The 27,487-nt window shown below is 34.0% G+C and overlaps 1 protein-coding gene across 18 annotated transcripts in view; it reads left to right on the top strand.

The window, feature by feature from the left end:
• The window catches only part of TCERG1 (transcription elongation regulator 1), a 51,284-nt gene that overhangs the window by 19,131 nt on the left and 4,666 nt on the right, over positions 1-27,487 (top strand). For 10 of the 18 annotated variants that reach the window (XR_003589456.3, XM_027970361.2, XM_027970363.2 and 7 more), the window contains 13 exons: positions 757-957; positions 1,633-1,745; positions 2,669-2,757; positions 9,594-9,754; positions 10,867-10,923; positions 11,067-11,133; positions 12,201-12,251; positions 13,611-13,746; positions 14,567-14,656; positions 17,850-17,968; positions 21,264-21,414; positions 25,569-25,733; positions 25,986-26,168. Coding sequence is in view for 17 of the 18 variants with exons in the window: in XM_027970361.2 (XP_027826162.1) it covers positions 757-957; positions 1,633-1,745; positions 2,669-2,757; positions 9,594-9,754; positions 10,867-10,923; positions 11,067-11,133; positions 12,201-12,251; positions 13,611-13,746; positions 14,567-14,656; positions 17,850-17,968; positions 21,264-21,414; positions 25,569-25,733; positions 25,986-26,168 (1,583 nt within the window). In the remaining variant the exon portion in view is untranslated. The remainder of the gene's footprint in view (positions 1-756; positions 958-1,632; positions 1,746-2,668; positions 2,758-9,593; positions 9,755-10,866; positions 10,924-11,066; positions 11,134-12,200; positions 12,252-13,610; positions 13,747-14,566; positions 14,657-17,849; positions 17,969-21,263; positions 21,415-25,568; positions 25,734-25,985; positions 26,169-27,487) is intronic. The other 8 variants (XM_027970362.2, XM_060415884.1, XM_060415885.1 and 5 more) reach the window with 1 other exon arrangement.

A 27,487-nucleotide genomic window follows, 5' to 3' on the forward strand; every position in this document is an offset into this window, starting at 1 on the left:
GTGTGTATAGTATAAAATTGCATTTTAAAGTTACTGAAGTTAACTACCTGAAACTTAAATTCTAGTATAGGATATGAAAATTATTTTTTTCCAATTTTAATTCACATTCTTGATTATGTAGCACCAGCTTATTTAGCTGTCTGGTGAAAAATATAAATCTTGGCTTATCTTTTAAAAATAAAAGAAATTTTGCTCTCTTTTTGGAAAATAATAAACTGTCAGAGTTTACAGGGCTATGTGACTTCATCACTTAGTATGCTAAAATTGATTTGATAACAAAGTCAGGGACTTATTTTTGCTTATTTATTTTTTTAATAATTTACTTTGAAATAGAGTTTTATTCATATCCTTTTTAGGTGTCTTAGAATAAGAAAATAATTTTACCTCAGGAAATATTCTTAGTAAATGTGCTTGTTGCTTTGATGTCATTAGAACTTAAGAAATTCTTTATAAAATTTAGAGAACTTATCATTTTTATAGTTTTATATTATTATGATTTATCAAGATTTCATTATAGGTGTGACGCAAATTTCTGACTTTAAGGTACTTCTTGGGTTGAATTTCTGAATCTAATTTAGGCATTAGAAGTAAGCCAGATTTAAGTAATTAAATAATATTTTATATGATTTTTTTTTGTTTCAGTTGGCTCATTCATTTATTGATGTTTAATAGAAAGATTTAGCTCATATTTTAAAGTTTTACTTTGTATCACAATTTGGTACTTGGATCTGATATTTTCTATTATTCTTCTTTTAGGTGTATTGCCAGGAATGGCCCCTCCTATCGTACCTATGATACATCCCCAGGTTGCTATTGCAGCTTCACCTGCTACCTTAGCTGGAGCAACAGCAGTTTCTGAGTGGACTGAATATAAAACAGCAGATGGGAAGACATATTATTATAATAATAGAACATTAGAATCAACCTGGGAAAAACCCCAAGAGCTAAAGGAAAAAGGTATAGTTGTAATGACTTAGTGGGACATAGTATACATAGAATGGTATTTGAAATTTTGAATTAATTCCTTTTTAAAACATTTGAGGGATTTTCTGTTTATATAGTGTTGGATTATTTATTTCCACTGAATTGATAATGTATTTATTTAAAAAGCCACAGTTGTTCTGCTTACAGGTTTGTCTGTCATTTTACCATCTAGAGAAGTTAAATTATATGTCCACAGTAACAGATATATTTTTTACTGTTGTCAGGAATTGCATAATTGCCTAATTAGCTGTTGAATTACTGTCATCATGCTTACTGAGATTGATAGTAGTGACCAGGAAGGAATGTGTGTATTGTGTGTGTGCTGAAGAAAAACTTTAGGCTGTTGGAACCTTGGAGGAAGAGGACTCATACCCTGTTTCTGTTTTTTTAATATGTTATCCCTTTCATTTGTAGCAAAAATGATACATGAACATAAGACTTTTATGTCCTTCTGAAATCAGTAGTTCTTTTCTGCTCAGTTTCCTAATTACTATAGCAAGGTATTTGAAGTTGAGTATGATATTACAGGAAGAATGTTTTATTTTTGTGGTAAAAAGCTAGAAATGGAATATCCTAACTTCTTAGTCTCAGAGTTCATCAGAAGTTACATCAGAATCACTGCATGATGTTATCTCCATTTTTTAATAGAAAAACTAGAGGAGAAGATTAAAGAGCCAATTAAAGAACCTTCTGAAGAACCTCTGCCAATGGAGACGGAGGAGGAGGATCCTAAAGAAGAGCCAATAAAGGAGATAAAGGAGGTAAAGGGCCATTTCCTACTGACGTGAGAGCCAGCGTTGATTGTTGGGTGCAGTTTACTGGTAACTGAAAATCTGTTTGCTGTAGTTTTAGATAATTGCTGTAAATCTGATCCCTGAAATTTTAGGGTTCTTTGAAATTTGTAATTTAATTTTCCCTTTGAAAATTTCATTAAATTACTTCTTACATGAAACCAAAGACCCCCTAGAAAGAAAGGGCCCTAGACCAGAGCTGATGTCTCCTCCTGACTTACAGACTGGTACATGTTATAATTTTAAGTACAACTTCATATTTGGGGATTGTTCATTGTATTTTACCTGTCCTTTCTTGCATGGAATAATCTCTGAACAGCACTAAAAGAGCTCTGCTTTTTGGATGTTCTGCTTAGTAAGGAATTTAGCAGAAAAAGAAACAACCTTAAATGAAGAAATCGAATATTCTATACCCCTTTCCTTGTTTCTACTCAGATAGTTAGTGACTCTCTAAGTTAGAAACATCTTCTGACGGGGTCTTTATTTCTATGTGCATGCCTTCTCAGTCATGTCTAACTCTTTGCAACCCCATGGACAGTAGCCCACCAGGCTCCTCTGTCCATGGGATTTTCTAGGCAAGAATACTGGAGTGGGTTGCCATTTTCCTACTCCCAGGGATCTGCCAGACCCAGGGATTAAACTTGGATCTCCTGCATTGGCAGGCAAATTCTTTATCACTGTGCCATCTGGGAAGCCAATGGGTTCTACTGTCGTGGAATTCAGCTCTGCCTAAGGGGCAAAGATTTAGAAATTCTGACTCAGTCTCCCCTCTCTATGGTAGCAACAGACGTTATGTTAGTTTTACTTTAAGGTATTTGCAGTCTTGTGTTTGTGGGATATTCAAGTATAAATTTGTGATATGAATTTAATGGGAGTAATACAATTTCCCATAGGAGCCCAAAGAAGAAGAGATGACTGAGGAAGAAAAAGCTGCCCAGAAGGCAAAGCCAGTAGCTACTACCCCTATTCCTGGTACTCCATGGTATGTAGGTTACTTAATTAGTAAGTTGTTTTATTTATTTATTGCCATGTTTGATTATTACATTATTACACAATAGATAGAGAAGGTACTTGAAAAAAAGTATGTCAAATACTGAATGTTTTTTGGTTTTATTTTGGATTCTCAAATCTAAAACTCAACTGCTGCAGTGTCTTGCTCTCACAGAACTCTGTTAATATTTACTGATTATAATTACAGATTTGAACCACTGTAAGATCCTGAATCTCCTTTTTTATTGTTTGAAATGTTTAAAAATTGCTTTTATATATATTCTCATAAATGAGTATGTTTATGAGAACTTTGTAAAAGTACATCTTTTTATCTTAGCTTTGAGTAGTCTGTTTTTCTTTCCTTTTTTTGTTTGGTTCTCCCTTTTCTTCCTCTCCCCACATCAGGACTTTAGTTACCTATTCTGTTTAATCTGTATTCGGTCTACTCATGGCAATGAGTTGGCTTGTTTCTTGAGTCTTGTAATGTGTAGATTCCCTTTCAACCTTAGTTTCCTTTTTTCTCCTTGGTTTTATTATTTGTTCTATAGAATCCCACAGTCTGGGTTTTATTACTGTATCCTAGTGGTACTTTTTAATAGAATCCTCCATTCTGAATTTCCTGTAAATTTAGCAGGCAGTTACAGAGATGTGATGAAATTTATGTTTGATCTTTTTGGCAGACCAACTGATGATGACCTTTCCCTCAGGATACATCTAGTTGTTCCTTTTGTGTGTGTGATTTTAGTGGTCATTGCTGATTTTTGCCTAGGTCAGTGGTTTTCAACCAGAAGTAATTTTGGCCTCCTCCCTTTAGCCCCCTCCTCCCTGAAGTGGATGTTGGGCAAAGTCTGCAGGCATTTTTGGTTGTCGTAAGTGGAAGGTATTAAAAGCATGTAGTTACAGGCCTGGGCTGCTCCTAAACACCCTACCATATACAGGGCAGCTCCCTGTAAGAATTAATTATTTGGCCCAAATGCCAGTAATGCAGAGATCGAAAAACCTGGCCTTTTGGCATATTTACTCATTTACTTTTCCCACAGATAAGACCAGTAGTGTCAGCAACAGTATGATTACTAAAGACAGTTTAAGATTTTTTTCTGGTTATTTCCCTACCTAGTTGTGCTAATACAGCTCCAGGGTTATGAGCTGTCAGTGTGGAGTGAGAAGCTGTCAGGACATTTCACAATTAATAGAAATACTATGGACAAAGAATTCTTGTGTCACCAGGGCTTCCCTGGTGGCTCAGATGGTAAAGAATCCACCTGCAGTGCAGGAGACCTGGGTTCGATCCCTTAGAGGAGGGCATGGCAACCCACTCCAGTATTCTTTGCCTGGAGAATCCGCATGGACAGAGGAACCTGGAGGGCTACAATTCACGGGGTCGCAGAGAGTCAGAAAGAACTAAGCACTCAACACATGGACAAAGAATTCTTGTGTCACAAAACTACCTTGTGCTAATAATATGCATGATAAAGTGCTTAGGGTGAAGTGTACTGATAATCTGCATCATGTAATATATCAAAAAAATAAGACTGGCAAGATACTCAGAGGAAGGATAGTGATAAAATATTAAGTCTAAATCTAAAAAAATAAATCTAGATGGTCAGTATATTGTGTTCACTGTTCTAGAGACATTCTTTGAATATTCTGTATATTTCAGTTTTTCATAATACCGAGTAAAAACCTATGGAAATAAAGAAATGCATCAGCAATTAATCAATTGATATAAATATGTAAATAAAAATAGTCACCATGCCAGTCTAGGTAAATATGAAATTTCAAATACTATAAGTTCAAAGATAAATTTTTCATAAGTTAAAATCCAACACAGGTTACAAACAAATTGTGAATGGCAAATAAAGGCAGCCTCACTTAGACTTCGTTGTTCAGTCGCTCAGTCATGTCTGATTCTTTGCGACCCCATGGACTGCAGTACGCCAAGCTTTCCTGTCCTTCACCATCTTAAGGGGCTTGCTCAAACACATGTCCATTGAGTTGGTGATGCCATCCAAGCATCTCGTCCTCTGTCATCCCCTTCTCCTCCTGCCTTCAGTCTTTCCCAGCATCAGGGTCTTTTCCAGGGAGTTGGCTCTTCTCATCAGGTGGCCAAAGTATTGGAGCTTCAGCTTCAGCATCAGTTCTTCAGTGAATATTCAGGGTTGATTTCCTTTAGATTGGATTTAGATTGGTTGGATCTCCTTGCAGTCCAAGGTCCTCTCAAGAATCTTCTCCAACACCACAGTTCAAAAGCAGCAATTCTTCAGCGCTCAGCTTTCTTTATGGTCCTGCTCTCATATTCATACATGACTACTGGAAAAACCATAGCTTTGACTAAATGGACCTTTGTTGGCAAAGGAATGTCTCTGCTTTTTAATAGGCTGTCTTATGTTTGTCATAGCTTTTCTTCCAAGGATCAAGCGTCTTAATTTCATGGCTGCTGTCACCATCTACAGGGATTTTGGGGCCCCCCAAAATAAAGTCTCTCACTGATTCCATTATTTCCCCATCTGTTTGTCATGAAGTAATGGGACTGGATGCCATGATCTTCATTTTTTGGATGTTGAGTTTTAAGCCAACTTTTTCACTCTCCTCTTGCACTTTCATCAAGAGGCTCTTTAGTTCCTCATCACTTTCTGCCATAAGGGTGGTATCATCTGCATATCTGAGATTATTGATATTTCTCCCAGCAGTCTTTAATTCCAGCTTGTGTGCTTCATGTGGTCCAACATTTCTCATGATGTACTTTGCATATAAATTAAATAAGCAGGGTGACTGTACACAGCCTGGACATTCTCCTTTCCCAGTTTGGAACCAGTTCATTATTCCATGTCCGGTTCTAACTGTTGCTTCTAGACCTGCACACAGGTTTGTCAGGAGGCAGGTAAGGTGGTCTGGTATTCCTATCCCAGTTTGTTGTGATTCACAGTCAGAGGCTGTAGCATAGCCAATGAAGCAGAATTAGATGTTTTTCTGGAATTCTCTTGCTTTTTCTCTGATATAGCAGATGTTGGCAGTTTGATCTCTGGTTCCTCTGCCTTTATGGCAGGCTAAATCTTTCTGATGCAGTCTTAGTAACCAATTGGAAAAGTTACAAGTCTCCACGACCTTAAAGACTTTTGTTTTGTCAAAACATTAAAAACTTTCTTAGAACCAGAAACTAAAGTTTACTGAACCTAGCAAATTTCTAATTTTTGATCCCTCTTTATTCTTAAAGAACAAAAAAGTAAAATAAAGTCAAACCTATGCTCTGAAATCCCAAGAAAAAAATTCCAGTGTAATTATTCTTGTTGCTAGGACTATTATATCAGTGCAATGCTAAGTAGAAGAAATGAACCTCCCTGCCTTCTTCTCCATTTAGGGGGAGAAATTCAGTCTTTTATATCAGATATAATATTAGCTTATATGGTTTTCAAAAATTTTGATAATGTTTTTATCATAAATCTGCATCTTTTGAAATGAGTTTTTCTCTTATATTCTTTGAATATGGAGAGTTACTCTGAATTTTGATTGTTTAACTTTGCATTTCTGTAATAAACCTTAATCATGGTAGATTAATCTTTTTAATGTATTGTTGGATTTGATTTACTAATATTTTACTGAGTATTTTTGCATCTATACTTGTGGCATGTGAATCCATAAGTTTCTTTTGTAATGTTTTTGTTGGATTTTGGTATTAGGGTTTTGCTGGTTTCAGGAAAGGAGTTGGATGGTGGCTGGTAATTTCTGTTCCTCTATTTACTGAAAAAGTTTGTAAGATAGTACTTTCTCATTAAGGTTTTATAGAATTAACAAAATTGTCTGTGGTCAGAGTTTTTGGGGGGAAGATTTTTGGTAACAGTTTAAACTTCTTTAATAGCTATAGGACCATTTTTTGTTTGTTTCTTCTGTTGTCTTTGGTTAAGTTGTATTTTTCAGGAAATTTGCTTATTTTGTGTAAGTTGAATTTGTTGTAATTATTTTCTTAGTGTCCTTTGAATGTTTCTGTTATTATTTTTCTCTTAATATTGTTTAAATGTCTGTGATCTGTGGTGATACCCCTTTTTCTTTCCACATAGTGGTGATTTGTTCTCTATTCTGGACCAGTCAAGCCAAAAGTTTGCCTGTTTTGTGGTCTTTGCATAAAGACCACAAAGTTTTAGGGTGGTTGGGCCCCTCCACTCTTGCCCATTCTTACTTCCTTTTACTTTGGGTTTACTTTTTACTTTTTCTAGCTTCTTTTTCTAGTAATTATGAAATTACTGTTAAGTCATTAGTGTTCTTTTCTTATCGTTTAAAGCTTAACGTAGTTCGCTTTTAAGCACTGCTTCAGCACCAGCCTACAAATTTTGATGTGTTGTATTTTCATTGCCATTCAATTTTTATTGTAAAATTTATTTTTGATTTTTGTCTTTGACTCACTCATATTATTTAGAAGTCTTTTGTTTCAGTTCCTTAATTTGAATTTTTTGTATTTCACTTGTACTGATTTAATCGTCCTGTGGTCAGAGAATGCGCTTCCTTTGGTTTTGATACTTTCAAGTTCATTAAGACTTTTTTTTTTTTTTAATTGTTCACCAGGTGGTCTTTCTTGGTACTGTTGTTTTAGGGTTTCATTGGTCTGGCAGTTGTTGAGAGAGTTCTGTTAATCTGTTATAAGAGTGGAATTGCCTATTTCATCTACTTGTAAGCTCTGTAAACAGGCTTATTATATGTTTTACAGTTGTTACATGTTCCTGATTGTCTTTTTTTTTTTTAACAATTATGAAAAGACCCTGTTTCTCTCTCATACCCTTTGTCTTGTGCTTTTTCCATACATTTACTTTCAAGCTTTCTATAATTTTATGTTTAAAGTTTGTCTCTTAAAACAGCTTATAGTAGTGTCTTGTGGTTTTACTCACTTTGTCAATTCTTGCTTTTTAAATGGGAGTGTTTAGGCTGTTAACATGAATGTAACTTTCAGTTGGATTTAAACCTATTATTTTCTGTCTTCTCTATTTTTGTTCCTCCATTCGCCCTTTACTCTCTTCATTTGAATTATTTGAACATTTTCTAGCATTCCATTTAATAATTTATCTCTTGGCTTTCAGGTGATATCTCCTTGCATTAATTTTTAGTTTTTCTTGTATTATAATATACCCACTTAACCATCATAGCCTACTTAGAGCTTTCATTGTAGCACTTCATGTAAAATGTGGGAGCCTTATTATCATATAGGTTCTTTTTTAACCTTTTACCTACTGACCTTTATGTTACAGTTGTCATATGTATTACTATTACATACATTGAAAACCCCAAAATGCATTGTTCATGATTTTTCATACATATTTTGAAGAACTTAAGAGCAAAAAAATCTTTGATATTTTCCATTTCAGTTTTTTTTTCCCTTCATTACTAAAGATCCAGGTGCTGTTTGGTAGTTTTTTAGGTATCATTTCCTTTCAGCCTGAAAAACTCTTACAGGGTGATTCTGATAGAAATGAAATCTCTTCGTTTCCCTTCATTGAGAATATCTTCTTTTCCTTTGTTCCTGAAGGATGTTTTTGCTCTGTATGGGATTCTAGGTTGGCATTTCCTTTTTCCTCCTGACTTTAATGATGTTGTTTTAATGTATTTTCGCCTCTGTGGTTTCTGGTAGGAAATCCACAGTCCCTGGACTTGTTTCCCTGTTTGTTTTCTGCCATACTTTTTGTTAGCTGCTCTCGAGGATTTTTCTTTATATTCGATTTCCATCTGTCTATGTTGTGTCTAAAATTGATTTTCTTGAAATCTATCCTGTTTGGGGTTCACTGAACTTCCTTAGTATTTATGTCTTCTACCAAATTTGGAGATATCTTTGGGCCATTTTGTCTTTAAATTTTTTCTGCCCCAATATTCTCTTCTGGGATCCCAGTGACATGTCTGTTAGGCATTTTGATATAGTCCTGAAACACCATTCTTTTTTTTTTTTTTTTTCCCTTTTTTAACAGTTTCTCTGCTGAGAACCTCTGTCTTCTTTCAAGTTTTGGTTTATCTTTATTTTGTTTTTCTTTATCTCATCAAGTGTAATTATAATTGCTGCTGTAAAGTGTTTGATTATTTCAACAATAGAGGCTTTGTCTGATTAATTTTAACATCTAGGTTACCTTGAGCTTGGCAGCTGTTGATTAACTTTAATTATCTGGTCATAAAGACCTGATTTCTCTTAGTTTTAGCTGCCTGTGCTACTATTACTGTGCAGCCGGGGGCCTCAGCAGAGGTTTGAGGGAGAAGAAATTTATACCCTTGCTTCTCTAAATTTTGACTCCATATCTGTTTTTTTTTTTTTAAACCTTAGAGAGTTCTTATGTACTTGTTTTTTTCTATATTGTTGCTGAGTTTCTAGTTGTAATTAATAGGAACAGTGGGTTGTACTGGGCTACAGTGTCATAGCACAATAGGTGCTTTTATTTTTAAATACTTGATATAGTCAGTTATTAAAAGCTTCATAAATAATTGCATTTGAGTTTGTAGTCTGTCTGGTTTGGTAAGAAATAGTAAGTATTATGTAATAGGTCAGATTATTTGCTGTTAGGCTCATCTTTTGTGATAGGTTAACACTAAATGTGCCAGACATGTTCCTGAGCACTCTAACTGATCCTGAATATTTTGCTTTTCCTAGTTTTCTGTTAGTATGTTGAGTTGCTGTTTTACCTCACCCATAGCCAGTCACCTCTCCTGTTCTGAAAATCATATTTGGCTCTCTGTAAGGAATAATAATATGAGCGTGTCCTTAACCACCAATACCACTTCCCCTTTTGATTGGATGGCATTAAAAGACCTAACTATAAAATATGTTCCATAACGTAAGAAAATGTTTAAATCTATTCCTAGGTGTGTTGTTTGGACTGGTGATGAGAGGGTCTTCTTTTATAATCCTACCACCCGTCTTTCTATGTGGGACCGACCCGATGATCTGATTGGAAGGGCAGATGTTGACAAAATTATTCAAGAGCCCCCTCATAAAAAAGGAATGGAAGAAGTGAAGAAACTAAGTAAGTCTTAAATTAGGATTTATCCTCTAATTTTAATATTCTTTTAATATTTTTATGGAATATATGGGGCAGTTTAGAAATGTCTATTTTCAAGAAATATAAGGAAAGGAATATTTGAGAAATGGAAAGTAAACTGCTCTTCTAAATTGAGTTCATATAATTAAAAAATAAAGAATTTGGATAAAATTATGGTTTGTAAAATATTTATATATGTATTTTAAAAACATCTTGTTCTTTTCAAGGTTGTCAGTTAGTCCAGGATACGTTGGTACTGCTGATGCTTGCTTCATTCTTATTAATGGTACTAAAATGCTCCTCAGTGAGCCTTTTAGCACCTTTTGTGATTAGTATTACATATTTTGAAATAATCAAGCTGTGCAGAGTATTTTTAAAATATTGTTTATTAAAATTTCATTAACTAAAACTGCAGTCTTTTAAACTTGATGAAATTTAGGGAAGTAAACCTTATTCTTGGGACTAGAGAGACACCTGCACCTTATTAAGAGTTAATCTTTTAATTCACCTTACCCTCAGACAGCCTTTCAGTATATAAGATATATAGTAAATATAAATATTTGTATATAATTTTTATTGCATTTTTTATTGAAAATTTGCCATGGTATTGATAAGATCGTGTTTTTTAAAAAACCCTTTATGTAGTATAGAAGCATGATAAATGACTCATTTAATACTTTAGTTGAAACAAATCCTGATTATATCATTTATAATAATTGAGAAATCTTCATATATTATATGTATACACATGGTACTAACATTTTCTGCTTGCTAGTGATTTCCAAATTATTGGAACTTGGTCTACCTGGTGCAAAAGGTATAAGGGTTTTATCCATTTATTTGATAAATATTCACTTATTTGATAAATGAATACAGTATTCATTTATTTGATAAATTTTATGTTAATAAAAATTTCAGCATGAGTCAAGTTTAATGTAAAGGGAAGAGTAATAGAGGAGTTGTAGAATTATCACGATTTGTTTACTGTTTTTTAAAGAAGTGTTATAGATAGATAAATAGTTGAGTAATTTTATTAAAGAAAAATTGTATAATATATGCATATAACTATTCATAATTTTTGAAATTTTTTTTGCCAGGGCACCCAACTCCGACAATGCTGTCCATCCAAAAGTGGCAGTTCTCTATGAGTGCAAGTGAGTGAGCTATAAGTTGCAGCTTTAAAAAATACTGCTGACACAAGTGTTCTAGCAGTGGTTAGCAGAAGGATTCATACCTAAGTATTTAGATTGTTGCTTGCTTATTTTTATTCTGACAGTTAAATTAAATTTTCTTATAGTTAAAGAAGAACAAGAATTAATGGAAGAAATGAATGAAGATGAACCTGTTAAAGCCAAAAAACGGAAGTAAGTAATACTTATAGTTTATGTAATTTAGGTAGATTTTTAACTTTAAAAGATGATTAGGCTACAGTCAGTTCATGATTAGAACAGGTAATGTGTGTGTGTTAGGAGGCAGAAGTTATCATTGCTCTCTTTAGGCCTATTACTAAGCCTTGGTTTAAGATGTAGAAATGGTGTCCCTTCTGTTTCTAGATGTGGGAGAGTTTTGGTTATTTAAATATGTATTATGAAGCCAAATGACATTATTATGATAAATTGTTTTCAGAAATTCATTACACCTGAATTTTATAAAAAAAGTCCTTCCTAATGTAGACCCCAACAGATACTGTTCCAAAAATCTGATAAATGTAGACCCAGACTTCTCTCTCTTTTTATATACTTGTCACTTCACTTAGTCCTTGTATCCGTGGTCATTACTTGTTGAAGAGGGAACCCTTGAGGCTATTATTATTAGAAAGTGCTCTGAGAGAAAGAGAGTGGTATAAATGGAAGCCTTAGTTTGACCAGTGTGCAGTAAAATATGAATGTTACTAGTTATGGGGGGTGAATGGGTGGGGTAGAAGGTGTTTGTATATGAGTGGGGGAGGCATGGGACCATTATTTAGCAGCAAGAAGGAAAGTTTGAAGACATTATTATGGATTGGTTTATCATAGTCCTTATCTGAGGACAGATTGAATGCAGCCAAATTATGGCAAGAAATCAGTAAGACAACCCCTGTTAAGGGTGTTTCTTTTTTTAAAAAAGTTTCTTTATTGGCAACAGTGTTAAAGAAATTCAGATATTAAAGTGTGACTCATAATTGACTACAGTAACAACAGCTGTTTGAATTTTTACAGTTGACTTTTTAGTTCTTGACCAAATGTATTTTTTTATTAGTTGTAATCAACTGAATTTGTGTTCTTTTAAAAATCTAGAATAAGAATTTGTTTTCTTAATTATTATAAATGACTGTATTCATTCTGTTTATGTACCATGATTTTGGATGTTCCTACAATGTTAAACTTTTAGGTTGTTTTTAATTGTTTGTTCTTATAGACAACTCTGTAAGGTTTTTAACTGCTTTTATCAGGAGAATGTCAAAGAAGTCCTTTATGTGGATTGCCCGAGCTTCTCTATTTAGGTACAAAGCTAAAAGCCTGTTTTTCCTGGCTTAGTTTTTCTTTTATTTCTTTTATTGAGATAGATAGTGATAGTTTGTATTGTGACATTTTCATTTAGTATAATTCTTTAAAGGTTATTTGTTTTCATTAGTTGTATTTCTTGTCTTTTAACTCTTTATATAAATAGTTCTTAAATAAATTATTATAAGAGGGTATATTGTTTGGCAAATTGCTTTTACCTGTTTGTTTTGTGCATATCTTAGGTCACAGACTATCTCGCTAAGTTCCTGCAGGTCACGGATTATATCTTCTATTTTTGATTCATTCCCTAAATTGCTAAATACCTCTCACCATATTTGTGGGCTAGCCTTAGTTCCATTTAAATCTCCTGGGCTACCTTCATTTCCCTATATAGCATGATTTTGAATTTCCTAATGTTCTGTTTTCCTAATTCCCTTAAGTTTATGCAGGAAATATGAACCAATTTTATGTGTATACAAAACAGATCGAATTTAAGATGGAAGATCTGCTTAAACACACCTGAATATTACTGAATTACTTTCTTTGATTATTCACATGAATGGGCCTTCTTCATAGGGCAGATGTGTGAGAGGTGACTTGATTTCATGTTCACAATGTCACCTGAGTACTGTACAACAGCAGGGGTGCCCTTAGCCCTGAGGTGCACTTTTGGAGAAACAAGAAGTAGTTTAGTCATTGATGAACAGTTCTAATTCCACCTAACTACTCCGGGGCCTATGTTGCTCTCTGGGACCTGTCCTTCAACTTAAATCTCAACTTATCACCCAGAAAGTGAGTAAAAAAAATGTCAGGTAGGTAAGGTATATATCTCACATATCCACTTGGCCAAATTTGCAGATATTTTATTTTCAAAATAAATATTTGAGATTAGTAAGACTTTTACCAGTTTTTCTTAGATTAAAAATCGTATGCATTTATAATGTAGAAACATTTTGGAAAATACTGTTTTTCCTATATCATTTCAAAAACTAAAAATTATATTCTGTGCTGTTTGATTCTAACACTTAGAGTTTATTGCAATATTGGATAAGTTTTGTTTTTAAGTAAGGTCGTTTATTTTGTGTATCAAGTAGTATCAGGGAGAGACAGCATATTAAAGGTATTTTTCTTTCCTAACAATGTAGCCACTGTAACATCATTAGAAGCTCATTGTAACTTTATTATTATAATGAAAGTTGCTTATCCCTTAGAGTTGATTTGAAAAGCTCAGTATAATTTGTTTTTGCCAAAAATACTCTGCTCAGTAGTGAGTCTTGAATATTCCAGTGATTTTAAGATTTTAGTAAGATTACATATTAATATTTTGTCAGTTGATGCCTGTATTTTCTTTTTTATAGGAGAGACGATAATAAAGACATTGATTCAGAGAAAGAAGCTGCCATGGAAGCTGAAATTAAAGCTGCCCGAGAAAGGGCCATTGTCCCTCTGGAGGCCCGAATGAAGCAGTTCAAGGACATGCTGCTAGAGAGAGGGGTCAGAAAACAATCTTTGGGGGAGATATTTCTGTTTTGTATAAGTAATATAAATATGTCTTGCTAAAAGGTCAAATCTAAGGTTAGTGCTCATGTCGTGGGGGCGGGATAAGGGAAGCCTGTCAAATCACTGTGCTCTTTTTCAGATAGCCGTTTTCTTGGCTAATTATATTATGTTTTAACTAAATGCCATTTTATTATCCTTTTAAGTACAAATAACATTTAACATTTATTGGGTCATTAAATTTTGGTGAGTAATATGACGAGTATTAACATTACAGAATGGCGGACTACTCGGGATAGGTAAGGTAAATGTGATTCTTTTAATATCTATAGAATGGCTTTTGGTTAAAGGAGTACTGGTACTTTATGATATTACTATTAATGAAGCTTAATTGCGAAGGGATTTCAACCTTTTGATTATATTCACAGATTCATTTGAGTAAGTAAAATTGTTCAACTTTACATCACAACATTGTTCACAAGACTAGAGCAAGCTTGGGAAATCAAAATGCAAATCTTCAAGGCTTTTTCTGATGTACTGATTTTTAAAATGTCACACAGTAGTGGTTATTTTAATGAGTAATTAAGTGTGTTATTTCTATATAATATAGAAATGTTCAGAGCCAATTAGTGTGGAAATTTGCTTTTGCCTAGCCTCCCACTGCTTGTCATTTATTAGTGATGGAAACTGCAGTATGGTTTTTATTATGTGTCCTTTTTAAGTAGACGTCCCGTAGATTTCAAGCAAAATTATATGACCTTTCAGTTTTTAGAGCCAACTTAATTTATGAGGCAATACATTTTTTTTTATTTTAAAGGTGTCTGCTTTTTCAACATGGGAGAAGGAGTTGCACAAGATAGTTTTTGATCCTCGGTACTTACTGCTCAATCCTAAAGAGAGAAAACAGGTAAAATGAAAATAACAGTAAGAAATGTATATCCCTTGCCAGCATAACTTTTAAATTGAACCTTTTCATACCTTAGTGACCCTCTGTGTGGACATTTCTGCCTCAGAAATACTTTGATATTTTTGCCATTATGGACATGGCTTTTGCCTCATGAACATTTTGTCCTTATGTTTCATATATACTGATGTTATACAAAGGTTTCAAAATCAATTCATGTACATTTATTAATTTTTACTGGACAATTCTTACGAACTGATAGTTGCAGTGTTTGAGCCTTCCCAACTATTGTGTGTCGGTATATACATATATATGTATCTGTATTGTAGACAGACAAGACTCAGCATGTTTTATCTCACACCTTCTACATATACATCTGTTAAGTGGCAGCTGTTAGGATGTCTTTTCATAATAAACTTAATGGACTCTTCAGGTCTCTACTGAACTAGAATTATAAGAACTAGAGTTGCCTTATTACCGAGCTGCTGTTTATTCCCATTGTGATTCAGTGATATATATCTCATAGTGAATGCTTCCTCTAAAGTATTGCACACTGCGAACTTTCCTGAATTACCTGGACCACCCTGACACTGATCTGTGTAAAACATTGAGTATGTTGAACCACTTGCTATAGTGCTCTTGAGGTACACAATTTCATTTGGTAGAAGTAGTTGTCCATCTTCCATATTTATAATTTAATGGTTGGAATAATTTAGGTCTAATCATAGACTTTTTATGAAAAGAGGAAGTTTACACTGTGTCAGAAATGTATTTGAGACTCGAAATAGGAAGACATGACTTTCCATATGTATTTACACCTGTATTTCATGCACAGTAGTCTTTTTTATTTTAAACTCTTCATGTGTGATGGTCTCAGTTTCACTCAGTTGATGGCCCTATCAGAACCTGTAAATTAGCCTTGATTTTTTACTTTCCCCACTATGCATTTCAAGTCTTATCAGCACAGTCTACCTCAAAAACCTTTTCTAAATCCAACCTCTTATTTACCATTTCCCTCACTAAACCCTAATTCAAAATACTGTGATTGTGGTGCCTAATTGAACTCCTTGCCTCCTCCATTCTTTCTGTCCTCTGTAGTCAAGTTCTTTTTCCACACAGCAGCCAGACTAATCTTAAAATTTAAATGATAAATTAAGGCAGTATTCTGTTGCTTGAAAAATGTGCACTGCTTACTGTTTGAGTTAGAATAAAGTTTTCATGGCTGTAAGATTCTCTATATACTCATGTCTGCATAGTTCTCAAGGCTCTTAGGTTCATTTTTTCACTAACACTGATATGCCTTGGCCAGTACTGGAATATTCTGATACTTACTAGTCCCTCTTCTGGAGTGTTCTTCCCCCAGGTGTTTCCATAGCTTACTAAATCATTTACATTCAGATACTTGTCCAGATGCCTTCTGATCAACCTCTTTGCCTTCATTACTGTCAGTAGCACTCAGAACTCTCATCTAAAATTATTTTACCGTCTGTCTTTTCCTACCACAACCTGGGGACGTTGATGTTTGAGAGTTTGCTTAGATGTCTTTGTAGACCCTGACTGCTAATGATTAAGAACAAGGCACTAAAATGCTCTTTGGGCTCTCTTAGCATCTGGGTGGGCTCTTAACAATTGTTGGCTTTACTGTAGAACAGTGGTTCTCAACCAGGGTTTTTTTACACTGGAGGACATTCTAGTTTGCCCCAGTGAGGGAGTGCTGCTGGCATCTGGCAGCCAGAGATGCTTCTGAACATGGTCTGGTCAGTGCTGAGGTTAGAAACTGCCCTGCTGTAGGATGATTTCAGCTGGTTTATTGAGATCCTCTAGAGCAGGTCATTTTTAAGCTGGTGAGATCCTGGATAAGGGCTGAGTCTTGATAACATGGTATATTTTCTCAACATGGTATGTTTCCTCAACGTGGTCTATTTTCTCAGTCTAGTTTGCCTCAATCCTAATTTATGTTCTCCCAGTCCAGAGACGGTTTTGCCTTTTAGAGGAAGGGTCAGCAAAATGTTAACATATAGGATTAGATAATAAATACTTCAGGTTTTGTGGGCTGTATGGTCTCTGTCATAATTGTGTAACTCTGCTGTTGTGATATGAGAACACCTGTAGATTTATGTGAAGGAATGAGTGGACACTGAAGTTTGAATCTTATTTAATTTTATGTGTAATTAAGTTTTCTATTTTTTCCCCCACCTTTAAAAGTATCAGAACTATTCTTAGGCTGTATAGGAACGGGCAGCAGGCCAGATTTGGCCAACAGATAGTGATTTGCTAACCCTTGCTTTCTAAAATCACTCCTTGCCTTTTACTGAGTTTCAAAAGTGCCCCAGATACATAAAATTGGCAAGGAGGATCTAGTGATTAAACTGCTTTTTCAAAATCTTTGTGATAGCTGTATTGTGTCCTTACTTCATGGGTATCTGGTGCTGTCAATTCTCGAGCTAGTGAAGGAGTCTCTAATTTTAAAAACTGGCTCTTGGTTTCCTGACTGCTGGTTTAGGGTCAGCTTTCTCTTGTCTGCCAAATCCTTTATTGCCTGTGCTTTTCAAGTTCCCAGAGTTCCCCCATTTTTCTGTTCTTACTGATTTGTAACTTAAAAATGGAGATCCTGTATTGTCATTTTATTGTTGTTTCAAGAAAGCAAGCAATAGATATGTATGTTCAGTTCATAATCTTGACTGTACATTATTAAATGGAGAAAAATACACAGAATATACATATTCTATGTATATACATACATATATATGTATGCATGATTACATTTTGGTGAAAATAATTATATTTTAAAGAAAAGCACAGAAATAAGATTCCAGTATAGATTCCATCCATATTGTTGATGTTTTTTCTAAAAGGGATTTGTGAAGACTGAGATTTCTCTTTAACTTTTTATATTGCTTAAAATTTTAAAAATAAACCTGTACAGAAAGTAAAGCCATCAGGCACAGGCTTCTAACTTTTTAATTCTGGAAGCCTAAAAACAGGACTTGTATGCTTATGTAATTCTGTCAGTTGAAGCTTTAAAGTTGAGATTTGCTATAGATCATTGTAATATAGTTGAGTTACCTATAATTAATATACTTTTCCTATTTTGGGACAGATATTGACATAGCATTTTTTTTCATAGATTCTATAGTTTGGTATTTAGAGTACCAGTATGAAAGACTGACATTGATTTGTGTTTTTTTTCTAATAGGTATTTGATCAGTATGTAAAGACCAGGGCAGAGGAAGAACGCAGGGAAAAGAAAAACAAAATAATGCAAGCCAAGGAAGATTTCAAAAAAATGATGGAGGAAGCAAAATTTAATCCGAGGTATATGGTTTATTACTGTCAAATATCAAAGCATGTATGTATTTTCTCCTAGATCAGTTAAAAAAAAAATATATATATATATCTTTTGGATTTGGAGACATGAAAAGCTTCTTGTTTGATTATTGGTTTCTGGCTTTCCAAGAATCTTTTTCTTAATACATTTTCTTTGGAGGATTCCTGGTACTGGTTCCTGAGGCACTGGTTTTCAAGGAGGTAGCTTGTTTTAAAAGATTCTGTTTGAGAATAAGTTTCTTTCTCTGAAACTAGTAAATGATTAAAAATCTACTGTCTTCTTAAAGGTTTACACATAATAAATTGCAGAGCAGGGATATTATTTTGATTGAATTGAAATAATGTAGGATCTTTCATTTTAAAAATTTCTAAATGTGTTGATGATTGTTCGACACTTCTAATTGATTGTTAGTATATATTGAATATTTAAGATGGCTGAAGGAAAGGAGATATTTTAAACTTACATGCTTAGGATTATAATAATGTCATCAATTACTGGATATCTTAGATATATGAACTTATACATATATGCAGTTAAAGTAACATGCATATGTATGTGTGTATTACCACATTCAGTCTTCAAAACAGCCAATATGATTTAGGTGCTCATATCCTACCTATTTTAGAAATAAGGAAAGTAAGATTTATACACATTAGGTCACTTCACTGAGTAAGTGTAGAATTTCAACTAGATTGCAGTATTTTAAATTGCTATGAATATCCCAGAATATGGAGAATTTCTGAAACTATGGGGTAGAATCATGGAATCTCTGGGTTAAATGGTACTGTTTAAGGGTAATAGAGTTTGAGACTCTCCAGGAGATCTTGGGCTTTTTTTCTTAATCAACAGAGTAAAAATTCATGGGCCCGTGTAGTTGTGACTCTGTTATAAAATATTTTTTGGAAAAGAATTTACTCTTAGGAGATGCATGCTGAAATATTTATTGATGGAATCTCATGATGTCTACAGGTTACTTCCAAATGATTCCGGAAAATATATCCATAAAAACCCTTTGTGGATCTGGGAATAATTGAGACTCCAATGAGATTTCTCTTTTGTAGATTTGAAAAGTTAAATCTTGCTGTATCACAGTACCCTACTAATATTCTTTTGGGGCAGATAAAATTGTTTGAGTGATTTTTAGTATGCAGGTTATATCAGAAAGTAAAGCCATCAGGCATAGAACTGGAAGTCTTACCACTTGGGGCATTGGGCCATATTGCTAAATTGACGGATTTGACAATTGGCGTAGAGATTAGGACCCATTTTAATAAGTATGAAACAAAGAGGAAAAACTTACTAAAGTTGAGAAAATACCATCCATAGACTTTCTTTGAATTGGAAAAAGACCACAAGCACAGAACTCTAAAGCACTAGAGTATATTCCAAGGGAAAGAATGACTGGGAAGAATTACCTAACTTTAGTGCCTGTTTTTTCTATGTCTTTTTTCTTTTTTGTTGGAAATTTCAGGTGTACTTCCTATGGTTAACTTCAAGTCATTATTACTCTTTCTCATCCATTATCACCAAAAACTATCCCGCTCACACTTTTCTGTAAAGAACTGTTGTGTCTCTTATAAAGTATATAGCAAAATGCTATTATAAATCCTTTGCAATAGCATTTTTGGAGTTAAAACATGAGTCATATGAAAACATCTCTATGGAATCTAATGCTAAAACTTCATTTTAGTCTGTTCTGATAAAAAAAATTTACTACCTTTTTTTAAACCTTTTTTAAGTAATAGAAATATGTATTAAATGATTGAATTCTCACTTGTTCATTGATTTTACATTTTTAAGAAGTTTGTTCTTTAATCATTGTAATACTTTTTCTTAATTATAAAGTAGGGTACCTAATTTAACATGAAAAGAAAACAGATTTATTGGACTTAATCTTTGTTTTAATACATGAGATAAAGTATTTTATTTTTGTATTGAGATAGATGGTTTTTAAGGGAAACGTAAGTTTTATTTTTCACCTCTAAAAATAAGCTAAACATGGGAGCATTTGAATTCTTACTATATATAATAAGGTAAAAAGCTTCAGATATTGAAATATATCCAAATATATGAAAGCTTTAGAAATGCTTCTTTTATTCATGGAAAAACTTCTTTAATACTTGGTTTCATTGTCCCTCATAGACTTGATTTTCCATATTTCTACCGAAGCTACCTAATTGTTCATCCATTTTGATCTTATTTTAAATTCTTTGAACATATTTTTATTTAATTCTTCCAATATAATTATAGTAGTTTAAAAGATTTGTCTATACCTCAAGCAACATCTGGGTATCTTGGGTTACTTTTTGTTGCTTAAGGTTTCCTCCTCTCCTGTGAATCACATGTTTCTTTGTATGTGTGTGATTTTTAATTGAATATTGAAAACTGTGGAATAATAGGTATTTTCTCTCAAGAGTATGGATTCTTGTTTTAGTAGGCAGTTCAGTTACAGGCTGATGCCTTTAATTTTAGGTTTGATTTTATGCTGTTACTGTGAATCTCAGAAAGTGGGAATTGTTTTTGTCAAACTTCCAGCTTTGTCTCCCTGTGGATCTTTTGTGGGTTTTGTTGTCCTCATATTGTTCTTTTTCCAACACTTCTTAGTGTCTACTGTCTCTTTTTTGCTCTTAAGCATGTAGCAGTTTGGTACAGGGAGTAGTTTTTCTGCTGTTTTATAGCTTGGTCTTGGCTGTCTACTTACTCATGGGGGATTTCTAAATGGTATTTTTCTGGGTTACCTTCTTTCTATAGCTTCTTCCTCTGCCATTTTTTTTTAGCACCCCCAACTCTGATCTTTGCTGCTTCTAGCTCATGGGGATTGCTGTACTCTTTTTGGACTCTAGCTGTTTGCATTTTGGGAAATTGTCCTGAGGCAGAGGGGCCATGGGGCTTCTTACACAGTTTTACCCTACTTGTTGTCCAGTGCTTGAAATCAGTTGCCTCATATATTTTGTCTGATTTTATAGTTGCTTTTGGAGAGAGAGCTAATTCAGGAAGAGTTACTCAGTCTCATCTTAGAGTGGAACTAAAGGAACTCTGAAGTTTCTAGAAATACACAGATTTTTTGCTCTCTGATGTCTGTCCCCCTAACATCATGCTGATAGTAATACAGAGCTCTAACCATGTTTTCACTCTTCAGCCCTTTTACTCTTTTCTGTTGGTAGATGTTGGGACTCATTGTCTTGTTGGCACATACTCTTAATGGGAAGATGATATCATCTGTTCCTTTCTTTAAGTAGAAATAGCTCTACCAAAGTTAGCACACTTGCCATTTTGTTGCAGAGTTACATTTAGTGAATTTGCAGCCAAGCATGCTAAAGATTCAAGATTTAAAGCAATTGAAAAGATGAAAGATCGAGAAGCCTTGTTTAATGAATTTGTGGCAGCTGCAAGGAAGAAAGAGAAAGAAGATTCGAAGACAAGAGGTGAGAAGGTAAGAAGGTTTTTGGTTCGAGTGGTGTAATTGATGGGAGTATGAATGGGAAGGGACTAACCTGGTGCTGTTTCTAATCTCATTCATGGGCATAAATATTAAGTTGGCTAAAAGGTTCATCTGGTTTTTCTATAACATTGTATGTATGGAAAAACCCAAACAAACTTTTCGGCCAACCCAATAACAAGAGCCATATTTACTGTCTAGCTTTTAAAGTTACCTTTTACAATTGTTTATGTGTGTGTGTTTGACTGCTTCCATAATGCACATTTAGTAATGTCACGAAACTGCATAGATTTTCTTTATATTTTGTTAATTCTGTGCCCATTAAATCCAGAACTGGTTATTAGGCTGTTCACTGGTGCTTGTCTGCTAACATTTCAAGGTTCTTCATAGGCAGTAACATTTAAATTTTTCAAAAAGCTTCTTTATATTTTTTGCCCTCTAAAAGATAGCATTTTAGTGACTTTCTAATCTTTTAGTAAACATATCTTACATATGAATTATTGCTTATCAGAATTAAAGGTCAGCTATTAAAGATTAATGAATTCCAAATGTCATTTGATAGTGGTGTCACAAATGAAGAGGAGCACACCACTGGGGAGGCACACTGGTAGGGAGGTGGCACCAGTGGTGCGTGAACCATCAAAACATGCAGCCTCTCTTCTCAGTGACCCTGTGTGCTTTTGAATGGAGAAAAAGAACCTCTGAAGCTTTATTATTCTTGACATTTAAAATTGCCTCTAATTCCAGAGGGTTAAAATATTTCAAATTCTATTGAGAAATGTTGTGGAAATAACACCACTGTTGTTGAAAAGAAGCGTCTTTAATTGAACAATAACAGCAGTATTAAGTGAAATAACTTTTGTCAGAAATAACTGAAATTTCCTGATTATGTGATTTATTATGCTTCATGGTAGATTTTTCCAGAATCCTTTCACTATTAACTTTTTTGGGAGTAAATGATGGTGTTTCTCAGAGGAAGATTGAGTTTTACATAAGCATTTTGTCTGTTGAATTAGAATCATGTCAATGAATTGTTTGCTACGATTGACTTTTAGTAAGAACTTACTGATATCATATGATTGCTTTTAAACAAATTGAATGTTTTTGCATTTGTAACTGATGTTCTTTCTCTAAACATGTTTTTTGTAGCTATTTTATGTATTGTTTTATAACAAGTGAATAGACTTTTCAGTTTTGTGCTGTGTGGCCTGTCAGTCAGTTTGGTCTGACAGCTGTTCAGTTACTGATAATGGTAATTCTCTGATGAGGAAAGAATTGGCATCTCCTTGGTGGCGTAGATGGTAAAGAATTTGCCTGTAGTACAGGAGACTTGGGTTCAATCCCTGGGTTGGGAAGATTTCCTGGAGAAGGGGATGACTATCCACTCCAGTATTCTTGGCTGGAGAATTCCATTAACAGAGGAACCTGGCAGGCTGCAGTCCGCGGGATCGCACAGAGTCAGACATACAATAAGCAACACTTCACTACACTTGTGTGGTGCTTTCAGCCTCATGTGGTTCTGGTACATTGCTTTTGAGGAGGGGCAGTCTTTTTTCTTATAAAGTAATGAGAGTTGTGTCCAGAATGTGTTAATTAAAATAAGACATTAAATAAACATTACATCTAAATAAACTTAATTATTCAGCTTTGTTTTCTTTTGATTGTAAAATTTGAATTCTCTAAAGGTTTAGCCATGTACTGTTACATTTTGGGGGAAAATAGGAAATTACTAAAGTGAAACTTTTCTTAGCCAATTTAAAGAATGCAAAGTCAATTACTAACTAGGTATTGAAAGTAGAGGTTTAAATGTATATTTTATATTCAAATTTGAGAAGTATTTGGCTAATGAAGTTTCATCTCTTCATGACTGCTGCTGTATATTCTTATGAAGTATATTGGCAGTACGTTAAAAATTTCTCTTTTAGTATTTATTTACATTTGGCTGTGCTGGATCTTTGTTGCTGCACACGGGCTTTCTCTAGACTCAGCAAGTGAGGGCTACTCTAGTTGTGGCATGTGGGCTTTTTGTTGCAGTGGTTTCTCTTGTAGAGCAAAGGCTCTAGGGTACATGGGATTGATAGTTGTTCCTCGCAGGCTTCCTTGTCCCACATCATGTGGAATCTTCCCAGGCTAGAGATCGAACCCATGTTCCTTGGATTAGCAGGAGGATTCCTTACTACTGGACCACCAGCGAAGTCCTGAAGTACATTTTTTAATTGCGTTTTAACTGTGTATGATTGAATAATAAACTGATAACATTGGAATTTCTTTGTTCTTATGATTCCTAACTGGTCTTTGTAACAGATAATTGAATCAATAGCTGAATAGTAGTAATTGAAAGGTAATTTACTTGCTGAGTCAAAACTCATGAATGATACTGACTTTTGATGAAATACTTTTTTCTCTCTTTAGTTGGGATTTTCAAACTAGAGTGCAGTCATCATTTTCATGTAGCTTTCATGGGTAGTTTTATTTTAAAAATGCCCCTAAAACTTTTACTGGGCAGTTTTGTTTACCAGAGTAGCTACCCTTGAGTTTTTGTTTGTTTGATAATAATTTTATTATTATTATTCTAACCAATTTTTATTATTGTTTCAAATAATTTATTTTTTGGAACAACAGATTTGAAGCTGCACATAATGGGGTTAATCCTTTTATAAAGTTGGCATTTTTCTCTCTTCCCTCTCTTTCAAATTAGCTGCTAAACATTTTTTGTTGCAGTACATTTGACTGAGGAGACTATTTCTCCCTTAACTAAACAGCTTAGTTGGTAAGATGCTTTTATTTTTAGAGAGGAAAATAGGGACGATAGGGTCTTGAATTGTTGCTAATGATAATTGACATTTTATAGTTTAGAAAGATTCTTATTTGATGCAGCTTAGCTATTTTATTAACATAAATTTTGCTTTCTGGGAATTTAGTGTTCATTGTGTCATATACAAAGTAGATATGAACAGAAAAAGTGTTACATTGCTATTACATCAAGTAGTTTCTTTATTGCTATCTAGAAATACTGGGTTTATGAGTTATTTCTTATTAATCCAAACAAAGTCAAGAGCAGAGTTCCATGAATGGAGAAATATACTGAATAGTTCTTATCTTTTAGAAAAGTCTCTAATACAGAAGCTCTGTTTCTTATAACCTTACAAGTGTTTTCCAAAAAGGACATCCACCTCCCTTTTAATCCTCTTTTAGGAGAAATGAAGTTACAGGGAGAAGGGAGAGGGTTGAAATAGAACTAAGGAATGATTCATTTTATTTTGTGGCCCCACAGAAATTCTGTTTCTCATTCCCTTGGTCAGATGGGGGGACAGCATATTTAATCCCTGTGGGTAAGAGAGGATCTTGACATGGTTAGAATCTTCTGCTGAAATGAGTTTAGCTACCTCAGATGTCTTCACTGGTAACAATACACAATAACCTAAATGAGACTGAATTTTAAAATGGATCCTCAAAGTCCATAGAAACAAATGCTTGTTTATTCTCTTCTTCTCGTATTAAAAAATAAAAAGTAAAATTGGGAAGAGGCTTTCTAAGTATTGCATATGTTGACACTAAAGGATTGATACATAATATCTTTAGTATAATGTTACTAATTTGGTACTTAATTTGTTAACATAATTTCATTGACACATATTCTGGTGAAGGCATACATGTTTAATGGCTAAAAAGTGCAAGAAATCTGAATATAGGTTTTTTGTTTTAGAAATGACTAATTATAGAAATTATACAGTTTTCTTATACATACAAAGGTAAAAACATTGCTCTTTTTTTAAAGCAAAATATAAAAGTTTATTTTTTGTTTTTACACTTTTGACAGTAAGTTTCAGATTTGTAATAAGACTTGCTGTTTGGGTGCAGCTGTTTCCAAATTCCTCTATTAATTTTAACAGTTGTATTAATCTACTTTAAAAAATATTCTTACCATATTGATGTTGAAGTATTTTTGCCATATGTTCATAAGCCTGAATTTTAATTTCTCATAAAAGAGCAGTTCTGATACTTTTTTGTTTTTGACTAAAATTTCACTTTAAATGTATTATTCTCATCTTTAAGGTCAGTGAGCTTTGTTCTAGTTGTAAATCTTTATGAAGAGTTTCTCATGGCATGTTGTTTTCCTCCCACCTTACACCTGTTTTGAAATATAGATTAAATCGGATTTCTTTGAACTACTATCTAATCATCACTTGGACAGTCAGTCTCGATGGAGCAAAGTAAAAGATAAAGTAGAAAGTGATCCACGTTACAAAGCAGTGGATAGTTCATCCATGAGAGAAGACCTTTTCAAACAGTACATTGAAAAAATAGCCAAGGTAACCATTGTGTTTACTTTCATGGTAACCATGGAATAGTAAAACTGTTAATTGCGTTATAAAGGTATTTGCCACTTCTTCAGGGTTTAGAATTTTTCTTGTTGGTATTCCTAATAGAACCTTTAGTAATTAATTTTGGAATGAGTGTTTAGGTATATTCTTGGTAAAAACTAGGTTTGAAACCTTGTATTTGGCAAACTAGTTATTCTGTGGGGTCATATGTTAATGGAGTTGGTAATTTCACTTTTACAGAATTTAGACTCAGAAAAAGAAAAGGAACTTGAAAGGCAAGCCCGCATTGAGGCAAGCCTTCGAGAACGTGAGAGAGAGGTTCAGAAAGCTCGTTCAGAACAAACAAAAGAAATAGATCGAGAGAGAGAACAGCACAAACGAGAAGAAGCTATCCAGAATTTCAAGGCTCTTCTGTCTGATATGGTATATATTACTGTTTTGCTTTTTTCTGTAAAGTATTGGGTATTAGAAATCTGTTATATTATCTCATTAGTGGACATTTTAATATTCTTTAAATTGACTCTGAGAGTTGTAATTTATAAGTTACCTATAAAGTATTTTAAAATTGAGTACTTGGTATTAACACCAGTAGAATAGGAAATCGTAGTTATTTAATATTTTCAGAAGTTTGATGTTTTGTATTTGTAAAATTTCATAATCTTTTAGTCTCAGAGCTTTTAAAAAATTGTCCTTGATGAAGTCATCTTAAATCATCATATACTTGAATGGGACTTAAAAAAAAAATCCTCCTGTATTACCCAGGTTGTTCAGATATGTAGGGTTTTTTGTCCCTACAGTGAATGCCCTCAGGCCACCCTACTGTTCTGCTTGCTTTTTCCTCCTTGTTAACTGTCTCTCCTACTATTTCTTTTAACAAGGCTCCTGTCATCACTCCTGTTGCTTCCTCTGATTTCTTCCCTTGCTTATCCTGGTCGGTTCTCAGTGACATTTTTTCTGTTTCCTGCGCAGTTACAGTTGTTTCCTGTTTTTTCTCCCTGCCTCTGCTTCCCCCCGATTCATCCTCTTTATGGCAATCACAGAAATCTTTGTAAAAGGCACATCTGATTCTTGTCACTCTCCCTGTTGCTTGAAGAGAATGAAGGTCCTTGCTACTCCTGGCAGTTCTTTTTTATTTTGTATTCCCAGTGCCAAGCTCAGTGTTCGCTTGATATGTTTTTAGGTACTTTTTTTTGGGTAAATAAATATTTTTATATTTTTCTTCATTACTTTTTTTTTTTTTGGCTTTTCAGCATCCTGTATTTCATGGTGTTGGCAGCAGGGTGACTTAACTTGTAATGCCATTGCTATCCATGTAGCATGCCTTTCTGCTGGTTGCAGACCCAGCCAGAGCTATCACGTTGTCTGTTCTCTTATCTTCTTAATGATGTTCATTCCTGCTTATATGTGCAAGTGTCACTTCCAGGATATAGTTAAGTCCCAAGTTGACCTTAAGAAATTTTTTCTTTGATCTGGTGAGCTGCTTATGCTGTAAGACAGTCCATTTCCTCTCTTATTTATATCCATTTCTACTACTAGAAGTTGGTAAGGTCTTCAGTAAAGTACCTAGGAACTTAAAGTTCTTAAGGACCATGGTTTATGGGCAATAACTTCTCTGCATCCTTCTTCCCTCTCAGCGCATACTATATAGCTTAGATGTGCTCTGGTAGATGAGATTTCTGGTTTTAAAGGAGTAGATTTTCAGTTACTGCTTGGCTAAGATGGAGTCATCAGAAGCTTTTTTT

This window comes from Ovis aries, chromosome 5, assembly GCF_016772045.2.
Source record: "Ovis aries strain OAR_USU_Benz2616 breed Rambouillet chromosome 5, ARS-UI_Ramb_v3.0, whole genome shotgun sequence".
In the NCBI taxonomy this organism is placed as follows: Eukaryota; Metazoa; Chordata; class Mammalia; order Artiodactyla; family Bovidae; genus Ovis; species Ovis aries.